This window comes from Ictalurus furcatus, chromosome 16, assembly GCF_023375685.1.
Source record: "Ictalurus furcatus strain D&B chromosome 16, Billie_1.0, whole genome shotgun sequence".
NCBI classification, from domain to species: domain Eukaryota; kingdom Metazoa; phylum Chordata; class Actinopteri; order Siluriformes; family Ictaluridae; genus Ictalurus; species Ictalurus furcatus.
Window position 1 is genome coordinate 2362361 of NC_071270.1, and position 21370 is coordinate 2383730.

The window sequence follows — 21370 nt, forward strand, 5'->3', positions numbered from 1 at the left end:
TTCCCCAGGACCGTGCAGGGGGCTGCGTGCGAGCCTGGCTCGCCTGCTGAAGGGGTCAACATGGCCGCCGTTTAAGAGGTGCAGCACTGGAGGAGTGATTTTCTGGCTCCGTTAAACACGGAAGGGAAGGGGGTGGGGGGGGGGGTTTCATTTGGACCTGTGACAGCAGGATTGGGTCAAACCGTGGCAGATTCACCAATCAGAGACTGCGGGGTAAATTTAAGCACTCCCTTGGTTAAGCCTCCTCATTTAGACCCGTCTATCTGTTTCAGTAGCTGTCTCTCTCCGTCCTGGCTCAGACCACAACGCTGTCTGGCTAGCCGGATAGCGTGAGCTCACTCGGCGCCTCCACACCTGCCCTATCTGGCTCCGAATCCTGTGATCTCCATCCGCTTTGCTTAATAGGCTGCACGGCGCTCGAGCAGCCGAACCGAGCAGCCGTTAACGAATCCCATGCCTCGCTTCTGCTCCGACGCCAGCGCCTCCTCTCGCTCCCTGAGCTCCCGGTTTGTTTTGGACGGGTCATCGCTGGAGGAAGCGTTGGAACGGACGGGCACCTTAATTAAAATGCTTTTGTCGGCCCGAGGGACGCGGGCGTATCGAAACTATCCAAAATAGCTTTGTGCTGCCGTTGGCATGGAAGAATGTTTGGAATCGGCAGGTGCGTGCACTGAAGCGGGCCGCGCTGAGTCAGCCTGAAACAAAAGCAGAGAGGAAGAAAACGAAGCGGCCTGGAATACCTAAACCACTCATGCCTTAAACTGCACCTAACTCCGCCGCCTGTCTCGATTTCCTCGCGTACAATAGATATAGAGCAGCGACCGAGACGGTTAAAAAAAAATATGTTATTTGCTGAGTTAAGTGCATGTACACAACTACTATATCCATTACTCTGGATGTCACCGATTTTCTAAAGTTATTATATTCCTAACAAAGGCTATTTACTCCTTATATACGGAATTGAGGGCCAGTCTTCCAAGACAGAGCGTTAGTTCCTACTAGGAATGTTTTACCAAGCTTAAACACACCTGACTGTAACGTTAAGATGGTACTTAAGACCATGACCAACTGGATGCTGGGTGTTTTTTACGCTGAATCCATACTCAGGCCTGATTTTTGGGCTTAAGAACTGCAGAAAGATTGCACAATTCTACACAGGTTTACCAAAAAAAAAAAAAAGAAAAAGGCTTTTTCAAGGGTACGTTCAAATAGTCCACGCTTCTTAAGACATCTATATGGAACGGTTAAGGGTTCCCCCAGAGGGACAAACCAACGGCTGTTCGATGGAAACTATTTTCTACGATTGCACGTCACTTGCGATTTTTTATTTATTTAATTAAGAGTTTCCGGAGCGCATTGCTAATGGCGAAGATCTAAATGCTGGACCCTCGGTGGAAATAGCTTCGGACCGGGGCAGGATTATTTTGTGCATCTGTGCGTACGATAGCGACGGCACTATAGATACCAGATGTGAACGGCTGATGCTGCTTTACGGTGCAACGCAGGAAGCAAGACAAGATCAGTTACTGAATTCTAAAGCCTCGGGACAGCGTCGAGCAGTAATCGTTTGCGTAAAATAATCTCGGACTGAGCAGGGGTCTTTGTTTTCCAAATCATTCAGAGTTTTTTTTTATAGGCAGATAGATCAGCTCTGATACCACCATACTCGAGGGATTCACTGTTTACCTATGCAGCCTGTAGCATTCTGGATAGATAAAAACCGCCTCCCCGCACCACTCCCACTCTCTCACACACACACACACACACACACACACACACACACACACACACGGTGGTATAAGTGTGGAAAATGAGGAATGAATCCTTGCCTTAGACACAAATCCTCCTAATCTGAGGCAAGTTGTTGATACATCCACTCCTAAGAATTCTTCTCTCTCCCCTGATACACTTCCACAGGAGAAGTGCCACACACACCCACACCCACACCCCCACACAGATCCTCTACCTCCAGGTGTGTGCTGTCGTCATCGCCCACACCGTGCTTCAATACCTCAGAGGCTTCATTAGGGCACAGACAAGGACTCGTTCCTCCCTTTCTGTCCTTCTCTCGCACACACAGGGGAGAGATGGAGGAAAGGGGAAAGGAGAGAAGAGTAACATAAGGGCATTTCCTCCTGCCGTTTCATAAGTACAGAGCGGAGGCGGCCGTCCCGAGAGACACCGCAAGGCTTTATGTTTTTACCTGGATGTGTGACAGAGGCTTTCCGTAAAGGTGCAGTCGTATCTCGCTGTTTACTGAGTCATGCTCTCTCTCTCTCTCTCTCTCTCTCTCTCTCTCTCTCTCTCACACACACACACACACGCTGCAGGCTCGAGCTTGGTTTCTGCTCTTATTTAGTTGTTGTCAGCAAGGCACACGCTGCCCGCTTTAAGCAGATGCTCCCAAAGTTAGTTGCAAACCTCTGCAAAAACTTTGTTGGAAACAGATGTGCAGTTATAGTGTGTGTGTGTGTGTGTGTGTGTCCTTCTGAGATAACGCGATCTGCATCTCATTATTCAGGATTCGGTTATTATAGAAAAGCTTGATTTGATATAATGTGATTCAGTATTGTGCAAACAATTCAAATGAAATAACAAACGTGGAATAGAAGGCCACGCCTTTAATAGGACAGACGGACACAGGCCACGCCTACCACTCTGACCAACAGGCACGGAGGCTACACGTCCACCGTTCGGACAGAAACATAGGCCACACCCCCTTCATTCTGACAAACACCGGCCACACCCCCTCCATTCTGACAGAAACATAGGCCACACCTCCTGGTGATTCCTTATAAAACCCAGGTCGCTCTGGATATAAAGTGTTTGCCAAAATAAATAAATGTATACAACTCATTATACTTTGAAGGGGAGGGGCTTTCGAGAGAGGCCAAAACACACACACACACACACACACACACACACACACACACACACCCACCCCTCTGTTCTGACAAATCTGTGTGATGTTGGCAGTTTGGCTTGAAAAGAGTCATCTCACCGATAAAAGTTGAACGTGTGTGTGTGTGTGTGTGTGTGTGTGTGTGTGTGTGTGTGTGTGTGCGCGCGCATATGTTTCCCCAGCGCAGGTTGGAGGGTGACACTGTAATATTGGATCACATTTGGCTGTCCACAGAAAGGAGAAGAGCCTGCCACTCAGAGAGTATCGGCTCTCTCAAAATGCCGCTTTCACACATCACCTGTCACCCAGAGCCGCTCGGCCGAAACGTGCGCACACACACACACACACACACACCACAAAGCGGTGGGGGAAATACCCACAGACCATATTTCATTTCCATGGGCCCACTGTCTCGTTTAAAGATTGCACCAGGAACAAGTTATTAAGGCCCCTTTCTCAGGTTAATACACATTTACCGGAGGAAAAAAAATCTCATATCCCAGCAAATGGGTCTTTAAGAGAGGCTGATATATTTTTTTTTAAAAGGCTGGATTCTGACGGAGGCGCGTCGACGTGACGACGACGCCTGCCTGCGCCTTTTGACGGAGCGCTAAATCTAAACGTCTCGTCTTCACACCGTTGCCACAATAGGGCCGAGGAAACCGCTGCCGTCTGCAAATCCTTCGCAACCGGATTCGATCTCGCAAACCGGTCGAGTGTTCAACGGAAGCAGTGGGAGGGGTTTAGGGAAAACGCCTGTGTAGTTTAGGAGCGAAGAAACTATAAGCAAGACCCGTAAAGTTTTCCGCAAAACCTCGACCGAGAATCTGCAGTTCTGCAATACGGTGAAGTCGTGGAGGTCTACGCAGGCAGGATTCTCACCGGTACAACGGAAAGCAAATAAACAGCGGTTCACGATGTAAAGAAATATGCACAGTGTCCCAAGCAAATAAAATGAGTGAGGAAGGCGGCGTAGAAGCCTCACAGGCCTGCTGAGTGAGTGAGCGAGCGTGTGAGTGAAGGTCAGGGGAATATTAAATCTCCTCTCTAACTGGGCTCTCTCTTCTCTCTCCACCACGAGGTAAACGAGGACGCCGTTACAGTGGCTCATTTCCTCCGCCGGTGCCGTGGCCTTCGGGGCTCGTATTTAAAACTCAACAAACGCGTCTACTTCGGTAACCGAGTCAGGAGCCGCGGCACATGAAACCTGACTGCTGCCTCAGGAAATGCCTCAAACGCTGCGGCGGATGTTTGTCAGGAGCGCCGCCTCGGAAACCCGAGCCTCAGCCTCGGACGCGGAGTACATCGCGACTACGCCATCGAGTGCGTAGAAACTGTCCGCCTTCAAGGCGGCGAGATCGGCGCTCAGGAACCGCCTCCAACCTTCTATAAACTATTCGCTCGATAACCGGCCTCCCGCTTTTTCACGACCTGGCTCAGAGGCGAATCTGTGAGGAAGCCCCGAGGGCGGACGTGCCGCAACAGGAGGAGGAAAAGGACGAAACCATGAGTGGAGGTTCTCAGTCTCTTAATCTGTTCTCCCTGATGTTGGGACGAAGTTCCCGACTATGTTCTCTCGGCAGATTCTCTCACCATGTTCAGATGTTTGGATTTGATCTGTATAGCACTTGTAACGACAGACACGGTCACGAAGCAATCTTACACCAATCAAGGATCTACATATTAAGGCAGTTTTTAAAAGAAGGTGAACAGAAATTATTCAGACTTCCTGCTGCTTTTCGTCGGTATAGATCTTATCGTATAGATCTTCTCGCACGACGTCGAGAAGATCTGACCCCGTGTCCCGAACGCCGCATCGTGAAACGAGGCCCGTATCAAGATAAAAGAAAATCCCGGCGTCGTGTCTTTCTGCGGTTCAGACCGCTCAGATCAGATATGCTTAAATAAAATAAATAAATACACGGATTTGTGCGGCCTGTCTGAACACGGCGAGAGTCGCGGGGCGTGCTGCTCGGGTGGTCCTCTCGCGCACTTTGGATGAAAGCGTCTGCTGGATGAATAAATATAAATGTAAATGCGAGAAAGGCTTCAGCGCCTGTGGGGATTCGTGTGTAAAACACCTCACGCGCTTCGTATCGAATCGCAGCGGCGAAATGAACGGAGATAAAGCCTGACCACTAGGCAAATGGAAGACTCCTAAACACGGAGAGAGCGCGAGGTGGTGCACGGGCAATCAAATGTAAAGCTATGAAAATGTCCACCTGCAACCAAAGCCGTCTGAGGAACGCCTCTCGGTCTCCCAGGGCTCGGGCGTGCACGCGCTGCTCTTCTAGACGTAACCAATCGCCCGGCTTTAAACTTTACTACTCTCCCTTTACGGTCGTGATTTGAGGCTGGAACCAGCAAACAAGCAAAGCAAACATTATTCCCGTGCGTACACACTTGTTTGTGCTCATCGAGGCAGGAAGTCAGGTCAGCCACGCTAATGGACATCAACACTGGTTTTATTCGCTACGCCTGAACGGCTCAACCGTCGTTATTAAAACGCTAGCGCTTGGGCAGGTATACTAAATGAAATGTTATGAAGTCTGGGGCAGCGCGCTCGCAACCAGGCACATGCCCATAACCCCATAACCCCCTCTGCCATTTACTGAATCTTAATGCGCACAAAATGTCAGGCGTGATATCAGATTACTGAAGGTGCCAAAACAAATTTCCTGTCACTAAACAAGTTATGTTTCTTTTTGTTTTGTTTTTTTCCCCCCCCATTAATCTCCCAAGGTTCCTGTCTTCCTGTTGAAGTGTTGGAGTCCACAAACAACCACAGGTTTCTGTTGGGGTCCCCCCACCCCCAACCCAATCTCCCTCACTTTCAGCAGTGCAATATTGCCAAAGCAATTACAAGGTGATCTGAAATAATGATAAAAACAATAACAACCATCTCTTTCTCCTTCCTTCTCATTCTGGACAGGGATGTCTTCAGGGATGGAGACTCTCGCTCTCCGACGTTCTATATAATATACCACGTTGCCAGGGTGGTACATCCCTTGTACATTTAGTATGTACCCGAGTAAGTGCAAGTGATGTACCTCTAATTAGCTTTCAGAGTAACGCTTTAAGGTCTAAAGAAACGTACTAACAGGTAGAAATGATGATGGTACCACCCCAGCGACGAGGGAACGTCCAGTTTGACGCCTCTCTTTCATGTTTTCACATAAATGTAAAAGCTCACATTTTTAGTAACAAGGCAACGATTCGATATTTGACGACACCGCTGAATCTGCGACGAGACGATCCGATCTCGCGTCGTCCGGCAACGATTCGACACGTGACCAAATTTGTTGGGAATCTGAGGAAGGCCTACTGGGAGCTCCTGGATGATAACGGCAGAGACGGACCATTTTAAAATGATCGACGATGCCTTGTAGGAAATCTCAATCAATCAATCAGTTTAAAAATACTAATTATTACTACGTACGCACCAGTTGTCGGTCCTTTTTTTTTTTTTTTTTTTGATAATAAACGATGTATAATCGATTCCAATTCGAACCCATTTACGATGTTACCTTTTAAATCAACGCGGCGATCAAACCTCCTTCTCGTCACACACCTAGAACACACCCGCTATTCGATCACGCTGGAAATCGGCCAATCGCTGACGAGCGGGACGATTAGAGAGATGTTCCCTCGCTCCGGCCCGTGTGTAGGTGTCGCGTACGGAGCGTCGCAAGCCTGAGTGTTTTGAAGCGTGATTCAGGTTTAAGAAGAGTCCTCCAGCAAGACTCTTCCTCCTTACAGTCTTCCCCTCAGGTGCAGCGTGGGGTTTAAAGAGCTCGTACGGTTTACCGATCTTGTGTATAAATACCGCGATCGGTTTACACGGCAACGGAGCATCACGTTCCACACGTGCACCAGTTGGGACGCGGAATCGTCTCCGAACACGGACGTTGCGGAAAAGCAACGAGTGTGGATGAGACGAGTGTTCGAGCGCTGCGGTCTCGTGTAGAACCAGCAGGAGAAATCCACTCGCTCTAAAGCTGTCTGGGATTTACACCCGAGTCATGCCGAGTCTTCGGCTCAGAGAAGCTTCTATACCTGTCAAACACACACTCTGGCACACGTTCCGCATCCTATTACAGATGACACACAGACTGCGAACAGCTCCGAGTGTGTGTGTGTGTGTGTGCGCGTGTGGTAGAAGGGGCTCTGAAGGAGAAAGCAAGCTTGCGTGACCCCAGCGCTCGTACCACCTGTTTCCTCACCGTGACGCGACACTAACCGCCACACAAACACGCACGTTCCTCTTACTCTCCTTGTAAGGACCTTTCAGAATTAATGCTACGCCACACCCAAATCTAACCCTTTGGCCCATTTTGCCTCTTTTAAGGTTTGTTTTATATACATCAAATCTGCAGTTTCTCTATTTAAAAATAAATAAATAAAATAAAAAATCCTTTGTAGGGGGAGTGGGCGGGTATTGTCAAATGTCCCCACCAAGATATGAAAACGTACACACACAAACACACCTGATCGAGCTAACATCCGCTTCATATCGGCCAGTGTGTGCAAACACGCGTAGACAAAACTGCTCACACATGGACATGTGGAAGGACATAAAGGGCATCCGTGAGGTAACCTGAACGCAAACAAGAGCACGCACGCACACACGCACGCAAAGGCAAGCTGTAGTGGACAGTCTGGTCAATTAAAAAATGTGCTGGAAAAACACGGCTGCTCAAACACACACACACACACACACACACACACACACGGAGAAAGAGAATGAGTGAGCGAGATAGAGAGAGAGAGAGAAGGAGAGATACAGACAGAACAACCATCTCTCTTTCCCCATCAGCTGACCACACACACACACACACACACACAGCAGCGTCTCTCTGATTCGAGCCGCACTCTCAATTACGCTGATCTGTTTATCTCCCGGCGAGTGTGAGGATTCCTCAAAATAAAATCAAAAATAAAACAACAGAAAACAGAAATCAATCCAATCAAGTCGTTCAATCGAGTCGAGATTCGCGGCGAGGCGGAGATGATCAGCAGCGGCGTCGGGAGAACGCTAAACACCGCGGGGTCGCCGCCCGTCCGGCTTTATTTATACAGACACGGAGACACGTTATTACTCATTATCATTACACATTATTACTCGCACGCGTATGAGATCATCCCCTTTCTACCACGGAGACAGCACTTACACGTGAACAGAGCTCCAACAATAATAAATAAATAAATAAACAAACAAACATCATATATCTATCATCATGTTTAGATTAGTCGTGCCAGCAAACCCACAGGGGAAAAAAATTAAAAGTACACAATTTCCTCCTCATCATCATCATCATCAAAGACATGTTTGGTGTCTGATGTTTGCCTTTTTTTTGTTATTTTTGAATGAATAAATATGAAATCATTTTAGAGCGTATTAGTTTTTAAAGAGATCAGATGGTAGGGGTATGAGCTGATCATACAGGTGTTCTTCACGTCGTTTGGCTGACGCTCGTCTCTGCACGACTGAGAAAGAATACAACTAAGAAGTTTAAGTTCTCGCTCGAGAACTCGACACAGTGGCAGTTCGGCTACGATGGGATCTGAACTCACACCCTTCAGATCCGTAGCTCGAAGCCTTAACCAACGAGCGATTTCTTTTTTTTTTAGGGAGACGATGATGCCAAATTACTAAAGTTACTATAAATAAATTGATTCGGGGTTCTACGCCACGGCCGCCTCTAGACCGAAGTCCCGCTGTGTCCTACACCGCGTCGCTGAAGAACTGGATGTAGTTTGAGGCTCATATTTACGGAAAGGGTTTTTTTTTCTTTTGATGAGATGAGCTTTATGATGTTTCAGCTTCAGCGTGTCAGTGCAAACCTGAAGACATAAACGTCAGCTATGAAATCATTACGTCTTTTTTTTTCCTAAGAGGAAATGTGCGCACAGATGAAACGAATGGAAAGAAACGATCGATATTAACGTCACGTGAGACGCTCGCTTATTGAGACGAACTTTATTCGCTGGCGTCTCGGTGATGTTTCTCGATAACGTCCAGCTGACCTTAGCGGAGCTTCAGAGTGCGTGTGTGTGTGTGTGTGAGACATCAGCATGAGCCACTTACCTTCCCGAACTGCTCGAAATACTGCTTCACGTCGTCCACCACTGTGTTCGCTGACAGACCACCCACAAATATTTTCTTCGTTCTTGTGACCATCTGGAGAGAGAGAGAGAGAGAATACATTAGCACACAGGTGTATATATAAAAAAACACTATTAAACTCACACTTGGCAAAGTGACTACATCAGAGACAGGGACAGAGGGACATGTCATGTCTCATGCACAGAGATGTACATAATGAGTGAACGTGAATGTGTGTGAGAGCTGTGACAATGTGGAGTTCCCCACATCTCTCTCTCTCTCTCACACACACACACCCTCATGAGTCATTCTGGACCAAAAGGTCTGAGCCGAAGCACCAACGCCCGTCTCTGATACATCAACAACCGTAATAAGTCTTTCCTCGGCACTGCAAAGTAGAACTTATAAGAAACGTGAAAACCGAACCACGTCACTCGTCACGTGACCCCAAGCGCGGTTGGCTTCCACACCTGATGTCGGTTCATACAGGGTTTCGCAGAGTTCTTTTGCGCTCGTTACGCACGACCGTGCTGCGGGTTTAAAATAATAAATAATCGATAAATAAACGTGTGATGCATCCGGCAAAGTTTTTTGTGCTCTTTTGCGGAAAACCACTTAAATCGGCGAATACCGCTCCGACGACCAAGACGTACTTTGTACTCATTACTACATGAGCACGTTGCACTTTATTTGAGAATACACACACACGCGAAAATCCTTATGGGACCCCCCGAGATAAAATGAGCAGAAGACTGTTAATTATAGTCCTCTATACGTTTCAATGCATTCCCGTTTCCAGGGACTGGGATTTTTGTCTATGAAGTTTCATCGAGGTCGCTGTGGGAACCCGCTGTCCCCGTGAGGGGATAAATACAAACACGCACATACAGAATGCACAGTGGGCCCCATTAGCGCACCTTTTCCACCCTGTTAAACCTCTGGCATGTTTATTTGTTTGGGAAAACGCTTAGGTCTTTTCTATCAGCCATCCGACATTCAGCGCTTAAGACAGTAACAGCACTAAGCGCACGTCCTCTCCTTCTGCAAACACAATTAGGCAGCACGTAGAGGAAAAATCAGAGTACATTAAAGCCTCGATTAATTCCTCGGCTGAGAATATATGGAGCATCAGAAATAGGAAGATGGAAATAAATAAATAAATACATAAAAAGCTGTGCAGAAAAATCTGAAGCTAAGCGCAGAGTGAGAAATTGGAGGACAGACAGTTCCCTGAGACATAAACAGATGTGTGTGATTGTGTTTACGTAGCATAAAACCCAAACATTTACTCTAACGGATGTGCCCTCGCACCTCGGCGAGCTGGGACGACACGGTTTCTCTGGAAACCCGGGATCCACAAAACATCTTTAACGCTCTTCTGCGGCTCGAACGGAATTAAAACACATTCGCGAGCCGGTCGTTCGATGTAGACAGCGGTAGGGGGAGAAAAGGAAGAGGGGGAGGGGAAAGAAAAAAAAAGCGTTCGACGACGCTGGAGTTCGGGGAGGAAGTTTATTTGCGTGTCGGATTTTTACGCATCTGACTTTGAAAAACAGCCAAAGACGACATGAAGACGATCATTTCTGTTTGTTTGTTTTTTAAATCTCAACGAACATTTAATTGCCCAGAACAGTTCAAATAAAAAAAATAAAACCGAGCCAAAGATTTCAGGACTGCTAACAAAACGTTGCATTAGTGTCTATTAAATGATATTATTTATCATAATATATCTTATGATATGAGAAGTGCATCACGGTGTAATTGATCATGATATGGATTTTATGTCGTCATGTTGCCCTGCCCTTGGTGAAACGTATTTCAAGAGGAAGCCAATCCGAGTGTAGGATCTTTCACGAGATAACGTCACCATGTGAAGGATTTCCCAGGCCAACCACGCATTTGCTACAGCGTCTGTCTGTCTGTCTGTCACGTACGTGTGTGTGTGTGTGTGTGTGTGTGTACAGGTCCAGGTAAACACTCCCTCTCTTCTACATTTGCATGTGAGGTCTACTTTGCATTTGGATGCCATCCAGACAGCATGCAAATGCCCGGTCCCTCCCAGCCCTGCCCCGGTCATCTCGGGGTTGATCGGTCCTGATAAAGACTGTGTGCGCTCGTTTAACACCGTCCCTCACTTTTATCAGCCCTGACTGCTGTTTTAGTGATGTTTAAAGTCTCCTACGTTCATCTTCCCCTGAAACTCCTGACGGATCATCTGACTCGGCTCTTCCGGTGTCTTTTTATTTTTTTCATTCTATTGTTATGGTTTGTGACAGGGCCGCCCCAGTGGCTGATTGGATTCCTGCAGAAGCCGAAATAGAATTATGTTCCCCAATTGCTCCATTTCTCTACAATACACAGCACACACACACACACACATTTGGGAAAAGACTGCGATAGAAACAAAGAAATGATAAATAATTCGAGAGAAAAAGCATTAAATTTCCTGACACAGCGGAAGCACCCTGCCATTTTTCCCCTCATTTTGAACCAGGGGTGGATTCCTGCCTCTGGCCCAGTATTCCCAGAATACGCTCCGGATCCACCTCGACCCTGAACATCTGTTACTGTAAATGAATGAATGAATGAAACCAATATCAGATTCGCCCTTGTTCACGTTCTCGCTCCATTCCCCCGAGGCACAATTTCTCTGAATATGGGTGTGGAAAACAACGGCGAGGCTGTGTCTCAAACGTTTCTCTCAACCGCTATGGAACTGCTTAAAGTTAAAAAAAGCATAAAACCAAAATACAATAAAAACATTCTTTGCGGTCACTGAAACCATGACAGCGCTAGTATGAGAATGCAAAAGGACTCTGAACCATGATGGCTACAAAAAAAAAAAAAAAAATCACATTCAGAAACAAAGCGCGAATAAAACCTCCAGTTAGCACCCCATGCCCGGATCTATGGCGTCTTATCTCAATCTCCAAGCTGCTTCAGTCAGCAGCGCACACACACCTGGTGTGGTATCAGTCACTGCCATAATTCCAAACAAACCGGTGTGATGGAGAAGCTACGCTATCTACCCATCAGCCAGGGATTTGCAGACGGAAGCCCTGCAGCAAAGCGAGAGCGAGCGAGATGACTGTGATGAGATACGGACATTATGAAGCTGTAAAAGGCAACAGGGAGGAAGCAAGCGCAAAAAAAAAAAAAATTATAAAAAAATGTGGAGAAACGTGATACGGGGCTGAAGAAAAAGCAGGAGACGTGCTGGAAAAGCAATAATAAGCAGAAACTCACGTGGAGCAGAGACTCTGCTGAGATTCACATGAGTTTCTGCGTCACGGCCACAAACAAACCGGGAGCAGAGGCCTGAAAACAAGCGATAAATCCTCAGGAGAGAAGCCGCAGTGGGAGACTGAATGACCTCGCTCATTTTCCCATGAGGACACGGTCATCCCTCTCTCTCTCTCTCTCTCTCTCGCTTTCCCACCCTTACTTTCTAACACAGAATATTCTCGTCTCTTTTTGTTAAGGACTCTTGTGTCCCAGGAAAGACAGGATCTTCCACAGGGTCACATTCCATTTACCAAGGACAAAGCTTAACCTGACTCTTCAAGACCCAGCTGTCAATCACAGGAATTACAGCCAATACACAAGAGTAAAGGGGGCAGGAACCCCATCTCACACAGAGGGTTAGGAAATTAGGTTAAGACTCGTTTAGTTCGCTTTAGACGCAACAGCTGGATCGAAAGTCCTTTGTTTGGCGTCTCCTGGTTGAACTTTTCGACGCCGTCGGGTAGATCAATCTGAGCGCCCGGGCGTCGCCTAGCCGTAGAAGACGGGAGGTGCGTCTTGAAGTATTGGAGTGTTTTATCTCGCAGAGACACTCCGTGTGATGAACGGAGCTCAGTTGAGTGCGCAGGGAGTGTGGGTGAGCTTAAGAGCCCACTCTCAAACTGCATCCTCTCCATCAGACTCTCTCTCTCTCACTCACACACACCAAATCTTTCTCTTAACACTCGATTCCTCCATCAGCCCTGATTAAGTGAATGGCAGTATTTCTGGCCAGCTGATTACAGCTGTCTGACTTTGCCACAAGTGCCCTTGTTTTAGACAAAAAGCCAAAGGGAGTGATTTAGAGCGAGGTGGATTTGCCCATCCCCCCCCCCCCCCTCGCAACAAGAGCTCTCGGGACGGGCCTGTTGATTTCAGGAGGATGGTGATTGCGAGGTGACAGGGCCCACTGCAGGGGTTTTGTGTGTGTGCGTGTGTGTGCAGGGGTTAGGTTCAGATAGGGTTTGGAGTGATGGGAAAAGAATGATCCCTTCTCCAGCTTTAACAGCATCAACAAACAATCTCACTTTCGGTCCGAGACCATGAAAAGCCTAATGGGCTTACAGAAGATGCTATTCTTAGCGGCCATCCACTGACCACATACCAAGTTCTGAGAAGAAATTGTGCAAAAAAAATAATCCCGATATGATATTGAAGACTTTTTTTTTTTTTTTTTTACAATACACAACATTTTAACGTCTATAAAATGTCACCTGCTTCGTAAAAAAGTTAGTTCTCCTTCATCAGATCAACAATTACACACGTTTTAATTCGTTTATATGGCACGTCGACACAGAATTACTTCTCATTTGTGTATCGAGTGTGTATAAGACAGATTTAGAGACCGCCAAGGATCTACGTTATTGGAAGACAAGGGCCGGCCTCCCGCTTTATCGAGTAAGCGGTCCAACATCTCATTCTAACGGGAGCATTTTAAATAAACTCATTTCAACCCCGCGCTGACGTGCGAGATGTTAACGCTTCGGTCTAGACCTCCATCGTTTTCCGCTCTTGTTTGTCAGAGGACAAAGTGAACCTGAACACGCACACACTTCCCCCCGATTATCACTGAGGTCTGGCAGAAACGCCACCTGTGCTCATTCATGCTAGTTGCTGCGGGTGCTACTCATGACACGACTCTGATGAGCTCGATTACTCTCTACAGGAAGTGGGGTGGGGGGTGGGGGGGGACGTGGTCGCACTGCTCCGTTGTGCGTGCGTGTTTCTATAAATGTGCACGTGTGCAAAAACCCGACTGCGTTTTCGGTGTCGCAGCTGCACGGCTGTGCTGGAAAGGCAAAACAAGGTCAGAACGCTTCAAGGTCAAAAATTCCCCTTGTGTCAGCATGAGAGAAGATTCTCAGGACAGCAACATGGAGAGAGAGAGAGAGAGAGAGAGAGAGAGAGAGAGAGAGAGAGACTGAAAACTGATTCAGAGAAATAGCATCAAATGAAAGTGAGTGAGGAAAACAAGTCAAGAGGGTAAGAATACACTCCGAATCAGCGGAGGAACCGTGGGTCCGTCTCTTTCTCCTCGCCCTTTTGAGAAGTGCGCCAATCTCCGTTCTAGTGTGCATAAATAGAGCCCTAATTGCTAATTAAATTACAATTAGAGCTGAGGAGATGAGAAGGGGAGAGGCGCTTAGTGCAAATGCAGAGTGGCAGGTTACAGTACTCCGGCTCAGGATTACACCGAGAAAACACACAACTCCACCAGCATGCTTATTTGACCTCTGTTGCATGCCGGACCTGAAACCTCCACCTTAAACAGCTATTTCGCCTCCACTCAATGCTGTTCCTCTAAAACGCCTAATTCGTCCCTACTAAATCCCGTGCCTCTAATACCGAACACTCACCTCTCCTTGCTCTTTTTTCCTCTGTAATGGCTAATTCACTTCCACTCTATCTTGCTCCTCAAAAAAAGCCCTATTTCACCTCCACTTGATCCTGTCCCTCTACCACAGTTAATTCCCCTCCACTTTGTCTTTTTCCCTAAAAATGCCCAATTCACCTCTACTTAATCCCGCTCCTCTAACATCGCTAATTCACCTCTACACGATACCTGTCCCTCTAAAACGCCTCATTTACCCCCACTCGATCCTGCTCATCAAATCCGCTACTCCGCCTCCACTTCATCCAGTCCGACTAAAATGGCTGCTTCACCTTCACTTGATCTGGTTTCCCCCGTTATACTGTCATTTCCCCTTTAGTTAATCTTGTTTTCCTGATCTCGCTAATTCACCTCAACTCGATTCTGTTTCTCTAAACACGGCTAATTCTCCTCTACTTGATTCTACAGCCCCGATACGGCTAATTCGCAACCCGGGCGTGATGATGGGTCAGCTTCACTGAGGGTTCTAGCAATAACCACCACCCCCAAGCACGGCAAATAATTTCCAAACTCTCGACTCTCGTTCCTCTAAAACGACCGTTTCCCATTATATTCCTATTTCAACTTCAGCCAGACTCGTTTCCCGAATATCGCTAATACACCTCGGTTCTGCCCCTGTAACACAGCTAATTCACCTCCACTAGATTCTATGGTGCCAATACAGCTAATTAGCCACCTGGGCTTGACGACAACTCGGGTTCAGTGAGGGATTCTAGCAATAGGCTCCTCTTTGACATGGCTAATTCACCAATACTTAATCCAGTCCACTTTCATTTAATCTGATTCCCAGCAACGCTGCTACCTTAAGGGCAGGCTCACGTAAGGTTCTAGAAATAGGCCCCTTTTTATCTGACACACCTTTACTTTTTCAGTCTTCCTCCAATATGGCTAATTTACCACCACCCGATCCTGTCCTTCAAATACAGCTAACTGACCCCCAGTAGACTCCATCACTCCGAAATGGCTAATTCACTTCCGGGTCAAGGTTCACTGAGGACTTTAGAAATGGGCGTCACTTTGACGTAACTAATTCACCAATCCAGTCACGCCAATGTGGTTATTACACATGAACTCATTCTTCCGCTAATATCGCTAATTCACCAGCACTCGATCCTGTTCCCCCAAACACACGGCTAATTCACCTGCGCTAGCTTCTGTGGTTTTAATATGGCCGGTTCACCTCCGCTCAATTCTGCTTGCTGTAACACGGCTAATTCATTTCCACTCAGTCCTGCATACACTGACAGCTCAAGGAGAGCCGAACGTCAGCACTGCTACGGCTGAGAAGCCCATCAATAGCCGCAGATGACCTTCCCTTGTCAATCTCTCCGAAACAAATCCAGCTAATCGATAGTTTTTGAAGAAAACTATTTTAGCGTAAATATTCTACGGGCACACGTTAACGAGAGAGTCTCTCTCATGGGGGGTTTAAATATCATACCATTATTATACCGATGACAACAGCATGACGATAGGCCAAGTCAAGAGAGATCAGAAATGCGGCACATTCGGTGACGTTATCATCCGGTCCCCCTTTCTCGATCCGTTTTTTTCCCGCCAGATTCTGTCAGGAGTGTATGAGGATTTCATACGATTTGCTTCTAGCGAGCCAATGTGCTTGCCACTCAGGAGGTCAGTTAGGGCTGTATGGAGGAGGGGGGAGGGGATGGGATGTGAAGTGGGTAGGAGGGAAGGCTGGCTCACTGGGGCACCATCTTTAATTGGTTCTCTGCTCCCAGCAAAATCCTGCTGTCAATCTGCCCACACTGGCTGCACCGGCTCCAACCAAGTCACCCACCAGAGTGCAGGGCCTTGATGACTCAAACCGAGAAGGGGGAAAGAGAGAGAGTCTATAGATAGATAGGTAGCATGCTGCCCTTGTCCGTTCTGCTTGCTGTAAATAAAACTCTGGGCATTAAGGATGGGTATCAGCCTGCCTGTTGTGTCAGCGGGCACTCATCGAGATCCGGCACAACCACACAGGAGGCTTAAACACCACCAAGAGGCTTTCAACTCTATTACACCATGGCTAGGTAGTTGCACACCAACCCAAAAAAAAAAAAAAAAAAACCGGCAATTTGGAAATACAGCCGGGAGTTTAGAGAACGAGACGGCCCGTGGTGGAGAACGCGCGTCCTCAAAATCCCTCCTGGTCTCGACTACCTCTTTCCTCATTGCTGTTGCTTGCAGAAAACAACAACAATCGAGGGATTTCTTGCAAATGTTTCTGGTGACAAACATTCCCCCTCTTCTGACCACCGACTCCATTCTCCTTCTCTCTCTCCATCTCTCTTTCTATGCCTCAGTCAGTCCCCAGGAGGAAGCAGTGCAGCTAAGCAAGAAAAATGCCACAGCTGTTTGAGCCTCTGGGGGCGCAGGACAGATGAGTTAGGGAGCGATAGCAATACTTCTTTCCCCTCACTCTTCGCCAAACACACTGGCACGCTCCCTCGCTTTCTTTCACATTAACTCATGCGTTCCCGTTCTCTTTCCCTCGGTTTTCATCGCTCTTTCGCTCCTCGCTCCATCTTCGCTAATTGCTCCCAGCTCCCTCGCCGTCCGAGGTCTCCTCACTCCAGCACTCCTTCCATCCATCCTCGAGCAGGAACCGTGGAACAGAGCGGCCGGCCCTTCATTTCCAACTCAGTGGGGGTCGCTCGGTTCATTCATCATCTTCGTATTCCTCCCCCCTTCACCGCAAACCTCGAGGACCGAGAGCCAATTAAAAGCGGTGCGCCTGCCTGGTGCACTTGCTCAATCACAGGGCATCCCATCAGAGGGAACTATTGATGGCGAAGGTGGTGGGTTTTTCTCCCCCCCCTTCGTTTCCAAAAGGTATGGCCCTTTTACTAAGAGAGGTACAGTAACTCTTTAAAAACCTCGAGTAGCAAAGAGGTACTTTAGCAGAAGGCACACGGTAAGTACTCAATTCAAATGCCACTGTAAAGAGCTGTTGACTTTTATGTAATGAACCTTTTGGGAGTCTGGGATAAATCAGTTTTACAGAAGGAACTGCTCCTGCTCCATTACGGAAAAGGGTCCGGCGCTTTTTACAGCCATCATATTTTAGATTATCACCCCTTTACCCTTTTACCTCAACGCTAGCACGCATCTTTATATCTGCTCTATCGTTGCTCTTAGCCGTTTTTAACAGTGTCCTATGGCAATACGAAGTCCGTTTTTAACAGCGGCACCAAGTAAAATGTCCTGTTGCTACGTTGACCCAACTGCCACCGTTTACACTCCTATCATACTTATAACGTTGTGCGTTTGCTACATGTCTGAATGGCCCGTTCCCCCACCCAGGGTGTTCACCTAGACCTCCATTAGCCTCCATAAACGATGCGCCCTGAGCCATAAAACACCAAGCGCCTACCTAGGTACTCGGCCGGAAAAGGATCCGAACTAGAAAACGATGACGAATCATTTTCTTCCTGTTAATAATAACCGTGACAAGGGCACCTTGAACAACTACTTTCCCAGACAAGGCAAGTTAAAACTGAGATATGAATATGAGAAAAAGCACAGCACAATTAATAAGGCAATGTCAAATATAATTCGGAGAGGGTGACTGCAAATAGCTGACACCGAAGACACCGAGCTCTTATTGAAACTCGCCCCTTCTCGGCAGAAGCGGCGCGCTGCGCTGCGCTAACAGGCTTTTGTCATCTAAAGGAATAAGCGACGAGACCCCCAGCGAGGGAAGGATTCACAAGCTTTTCCTCCGTCCTGCGTGTTGTGCACAGGAGGGTCGTTATTAACCGGGTAGGAAATAAAACCGGGTAGGATATGAAACCGGGGAAACGAAGAGGGCACTAAATGTGGCTTTTTCTAAAAACATAATACATTCTTGGTTTCTCTCCCCCCCCTTCTGTCGCTCTCTCCCTCCCTCGCTCCCCCTCCTTTTTTTTCCCCTCTGCGTGTCCTCTTTGAAAACAGCTTGTGGCTATAGTGCCGGCTGTAGATGAGGCAGAAGTGGGCTCTCGTTCGCCTCGCTCCCTCCGCCAGCCCACTTCATTCTCTTGAATCTTCCCATCTTCGCCCCAGGAGCGTCCTTGCAAACAAACAAACACGCTCACGCATGTTCAAAGCTTTGCGTCCACACTCGTGCATCACGTCGCTCTGTTCATTAAGACATCCGGTGATTGCGAGTCTATTGGAGGGCTCATCGCATCGAGCGAATACCTGCTCAATCAAACCTTAAGGAGTTTATGGCACGCTGCAACGCCGTGAGTTAGTCTAAGCTGGCAATTGAGAGGCGCAGAGGAGTCGTTCCGCTGAATTATTCGGCGTGTTTGGCAGAGATTTGCGGACATTAATTCAACAAACAATATTAGGTGCTCGAGTACTGGAGACAGAGAGTACGCCAAATCATCCAGATGAGTCTAAGATGGCAAAGACTTTCACGTTCCTCTTGCACTCTACAATTCTGTACAATCCCTAAGTATCATTTATGAAATAAAAACGGCATTCGTTTGGCAGATGCTTTTACCCAAAGAGATCCAAGCACAGAGTTGATCATTTAAAGGATAAATATCCCTATATATATATATATATATATATATATATATATATATATATATATATATATATATATATATATATATATCACAGAATATCATTTTGATGAGGTTTTGCCAACAAGAACAACAACAAAGCTCACTATAAGTTCAGTGATCTTTGTTTACAGTGCTGCTGAATGCTCAGAGCTGATTGGTCAGAAGGCGTCGTTTCATTTTCGGCAAGATTTATATTGACGTGCTCGTTCACATTTATACCGTAACATCTTACACACTGACTTGTACAGAGGACGCGCCGCATGAAACTGCTACGTCGATTATCTTCTTATAATAACAGCACATTCCAGTAAGATATTTATTGAAGAAAAGGAGGGGGGGGGATGGGGGAAGTTTTATTTGTACAGTGAGAACAAGGGAGATGTTGTAAAAGCACTGAGAATATAGACAGCGTTGCGTCATAATATTATATCACCATGTTGTTCAGCACTAGCACTGCTTTCTGGCGGTGCTGGGGACGTGACCTGAGAACCTTCCGGTCACTAGGACTGAACTTGCCGAACTACCACTTGCATAAAAGATAACGGTTCAAAATTCAATGTTTAAGGAAAGTGAAAGCACTGAGGTTTCATTTTCAGAGGTGTGAGTGAGACTGGAAAGCGGGGGAGAAACACCAAGAGTAGAGTGTGTGTGTGTGTGTGAGTGAGAGAGAGAGAGAACAAGAGAACAAACACATTTGGGAAAAACCCTCAATACCCCGAGCAGCATGAACGTGGTGGAAATTACCGGTAACATAATCGATGTTTCAATCAAGCTCCTGCTTTCGACTAAACAAGGAGCTCTTTTAACGGCTGTCCCTCGGTGATATCGGCAGCTACAGAAGGAAAAGCATTAATTGAACTCCTGAAGAAGAAAAAAAAAAACAAAAACACCACCACTTGAACTCGAACATGAAAAGGCGCACAGTTTAGGCTTTAATTAATAAAGCGTTGTGAGGCTGCACGAGGCGCCAGGTTTACGGTGTAAACAGAGGCGTGTTGTTCTGTGGCACGCTGATAACACTCTTTTAAACCAGGTTGGAGTGCGGCACTGACAGAACTCCTTCAGTTACGCTGTTTATCCCCCAACACACCCCGCACTAGTGTCCATTACAGCGTATGCACCGGTGTAGCACTTAATCACAAATACCGAGACGCTTAAGGGACAGGCTCGCTGAGGCAAAAGCTACGCATTACAAAACATCATCATCAATATAAGACACGAGTCCAAAATGATATATAACGTATATATATATATATATATATATATATATATATATATATATATATATATAACGTATATATATATATATATATATATATATATATATATATATATATATATATATATACATACACACATATACACACACATATTTTATATATATATATATATATATATATATATATATATATATATATATATATATATATATATATATATATATATACACACACACACACACACACACATGTATATATGTGTGTGTATATATATATATATATATATATATATATATATATATATATATATATATATATATATATATATACACACACATACACACACACACACATATATATATAAAAATAAAATACCCCTTTCTACATATCTACTCATTTATCAACTTTATCTATCTAGATAGTTTTATATATATATATATATATATATATATATATATATGAAAACATACAATATAATAAAAAAAAAAAATAATAATATAAGTCTTGAATATAGGCAAATATATCTGTTTCATATAAATGAGATAATGAACATATATCTATATTTCCTAATTTTAATTAAGAAATTATTCTACGCAATTAATTTTATGCAAGAAATTTTATTCCACTGCCAGACAATTTCCCTTCATTTATTAAAAAAAAAAAAAAAAAAGCAGCTCGAAACTTTGTCTGAAAAATGATCCAACAGATCAAGACCATTTTAAGCATTTAGCATTAACCAATAGGTAAAAACATGTAGAATTTATATTAATAGTTTTCTTTCATCCCGTGATGGAAATCGATGGATCAATTCGCTTCGAGTCATCTTTTCGGAAGGGGCACAGGAGCACGAGTGAAACGAATGCGCGAGAGGAAAAAGTATTTTATTGATTGCACTTTTTGATGCTGCTG

At 46.0% G+C, this 21370-nt stretch overlaps 1 protein-coding gene across 8 annotated transcripts in view; it reads right to left on the minus strand.

Annotated features, from left to right (window-relative positions):
• The window catches only part of msi2a (musashi RNA-binding protein 2a), a 218608-nt gene that overhangs the window by 143118 nt on the left and 54120 nt on the right, over positions 1 to 21370 (minus strand). For all 8 annotated transcript variants that reach the window (XM_053646207.1, XM_053646206.1, XM_053646213.1 and 5 more), the window contains exon 6: positions 8991 to 9083. In XM_053646207.1, coding sequence (XP_053502182.1) covers positions 8991 to 9083 — 93 coding nt within the window. The remainder of the gene's footprint in view (positions 1 to 8990; positions 9084 to 21370) is intronic.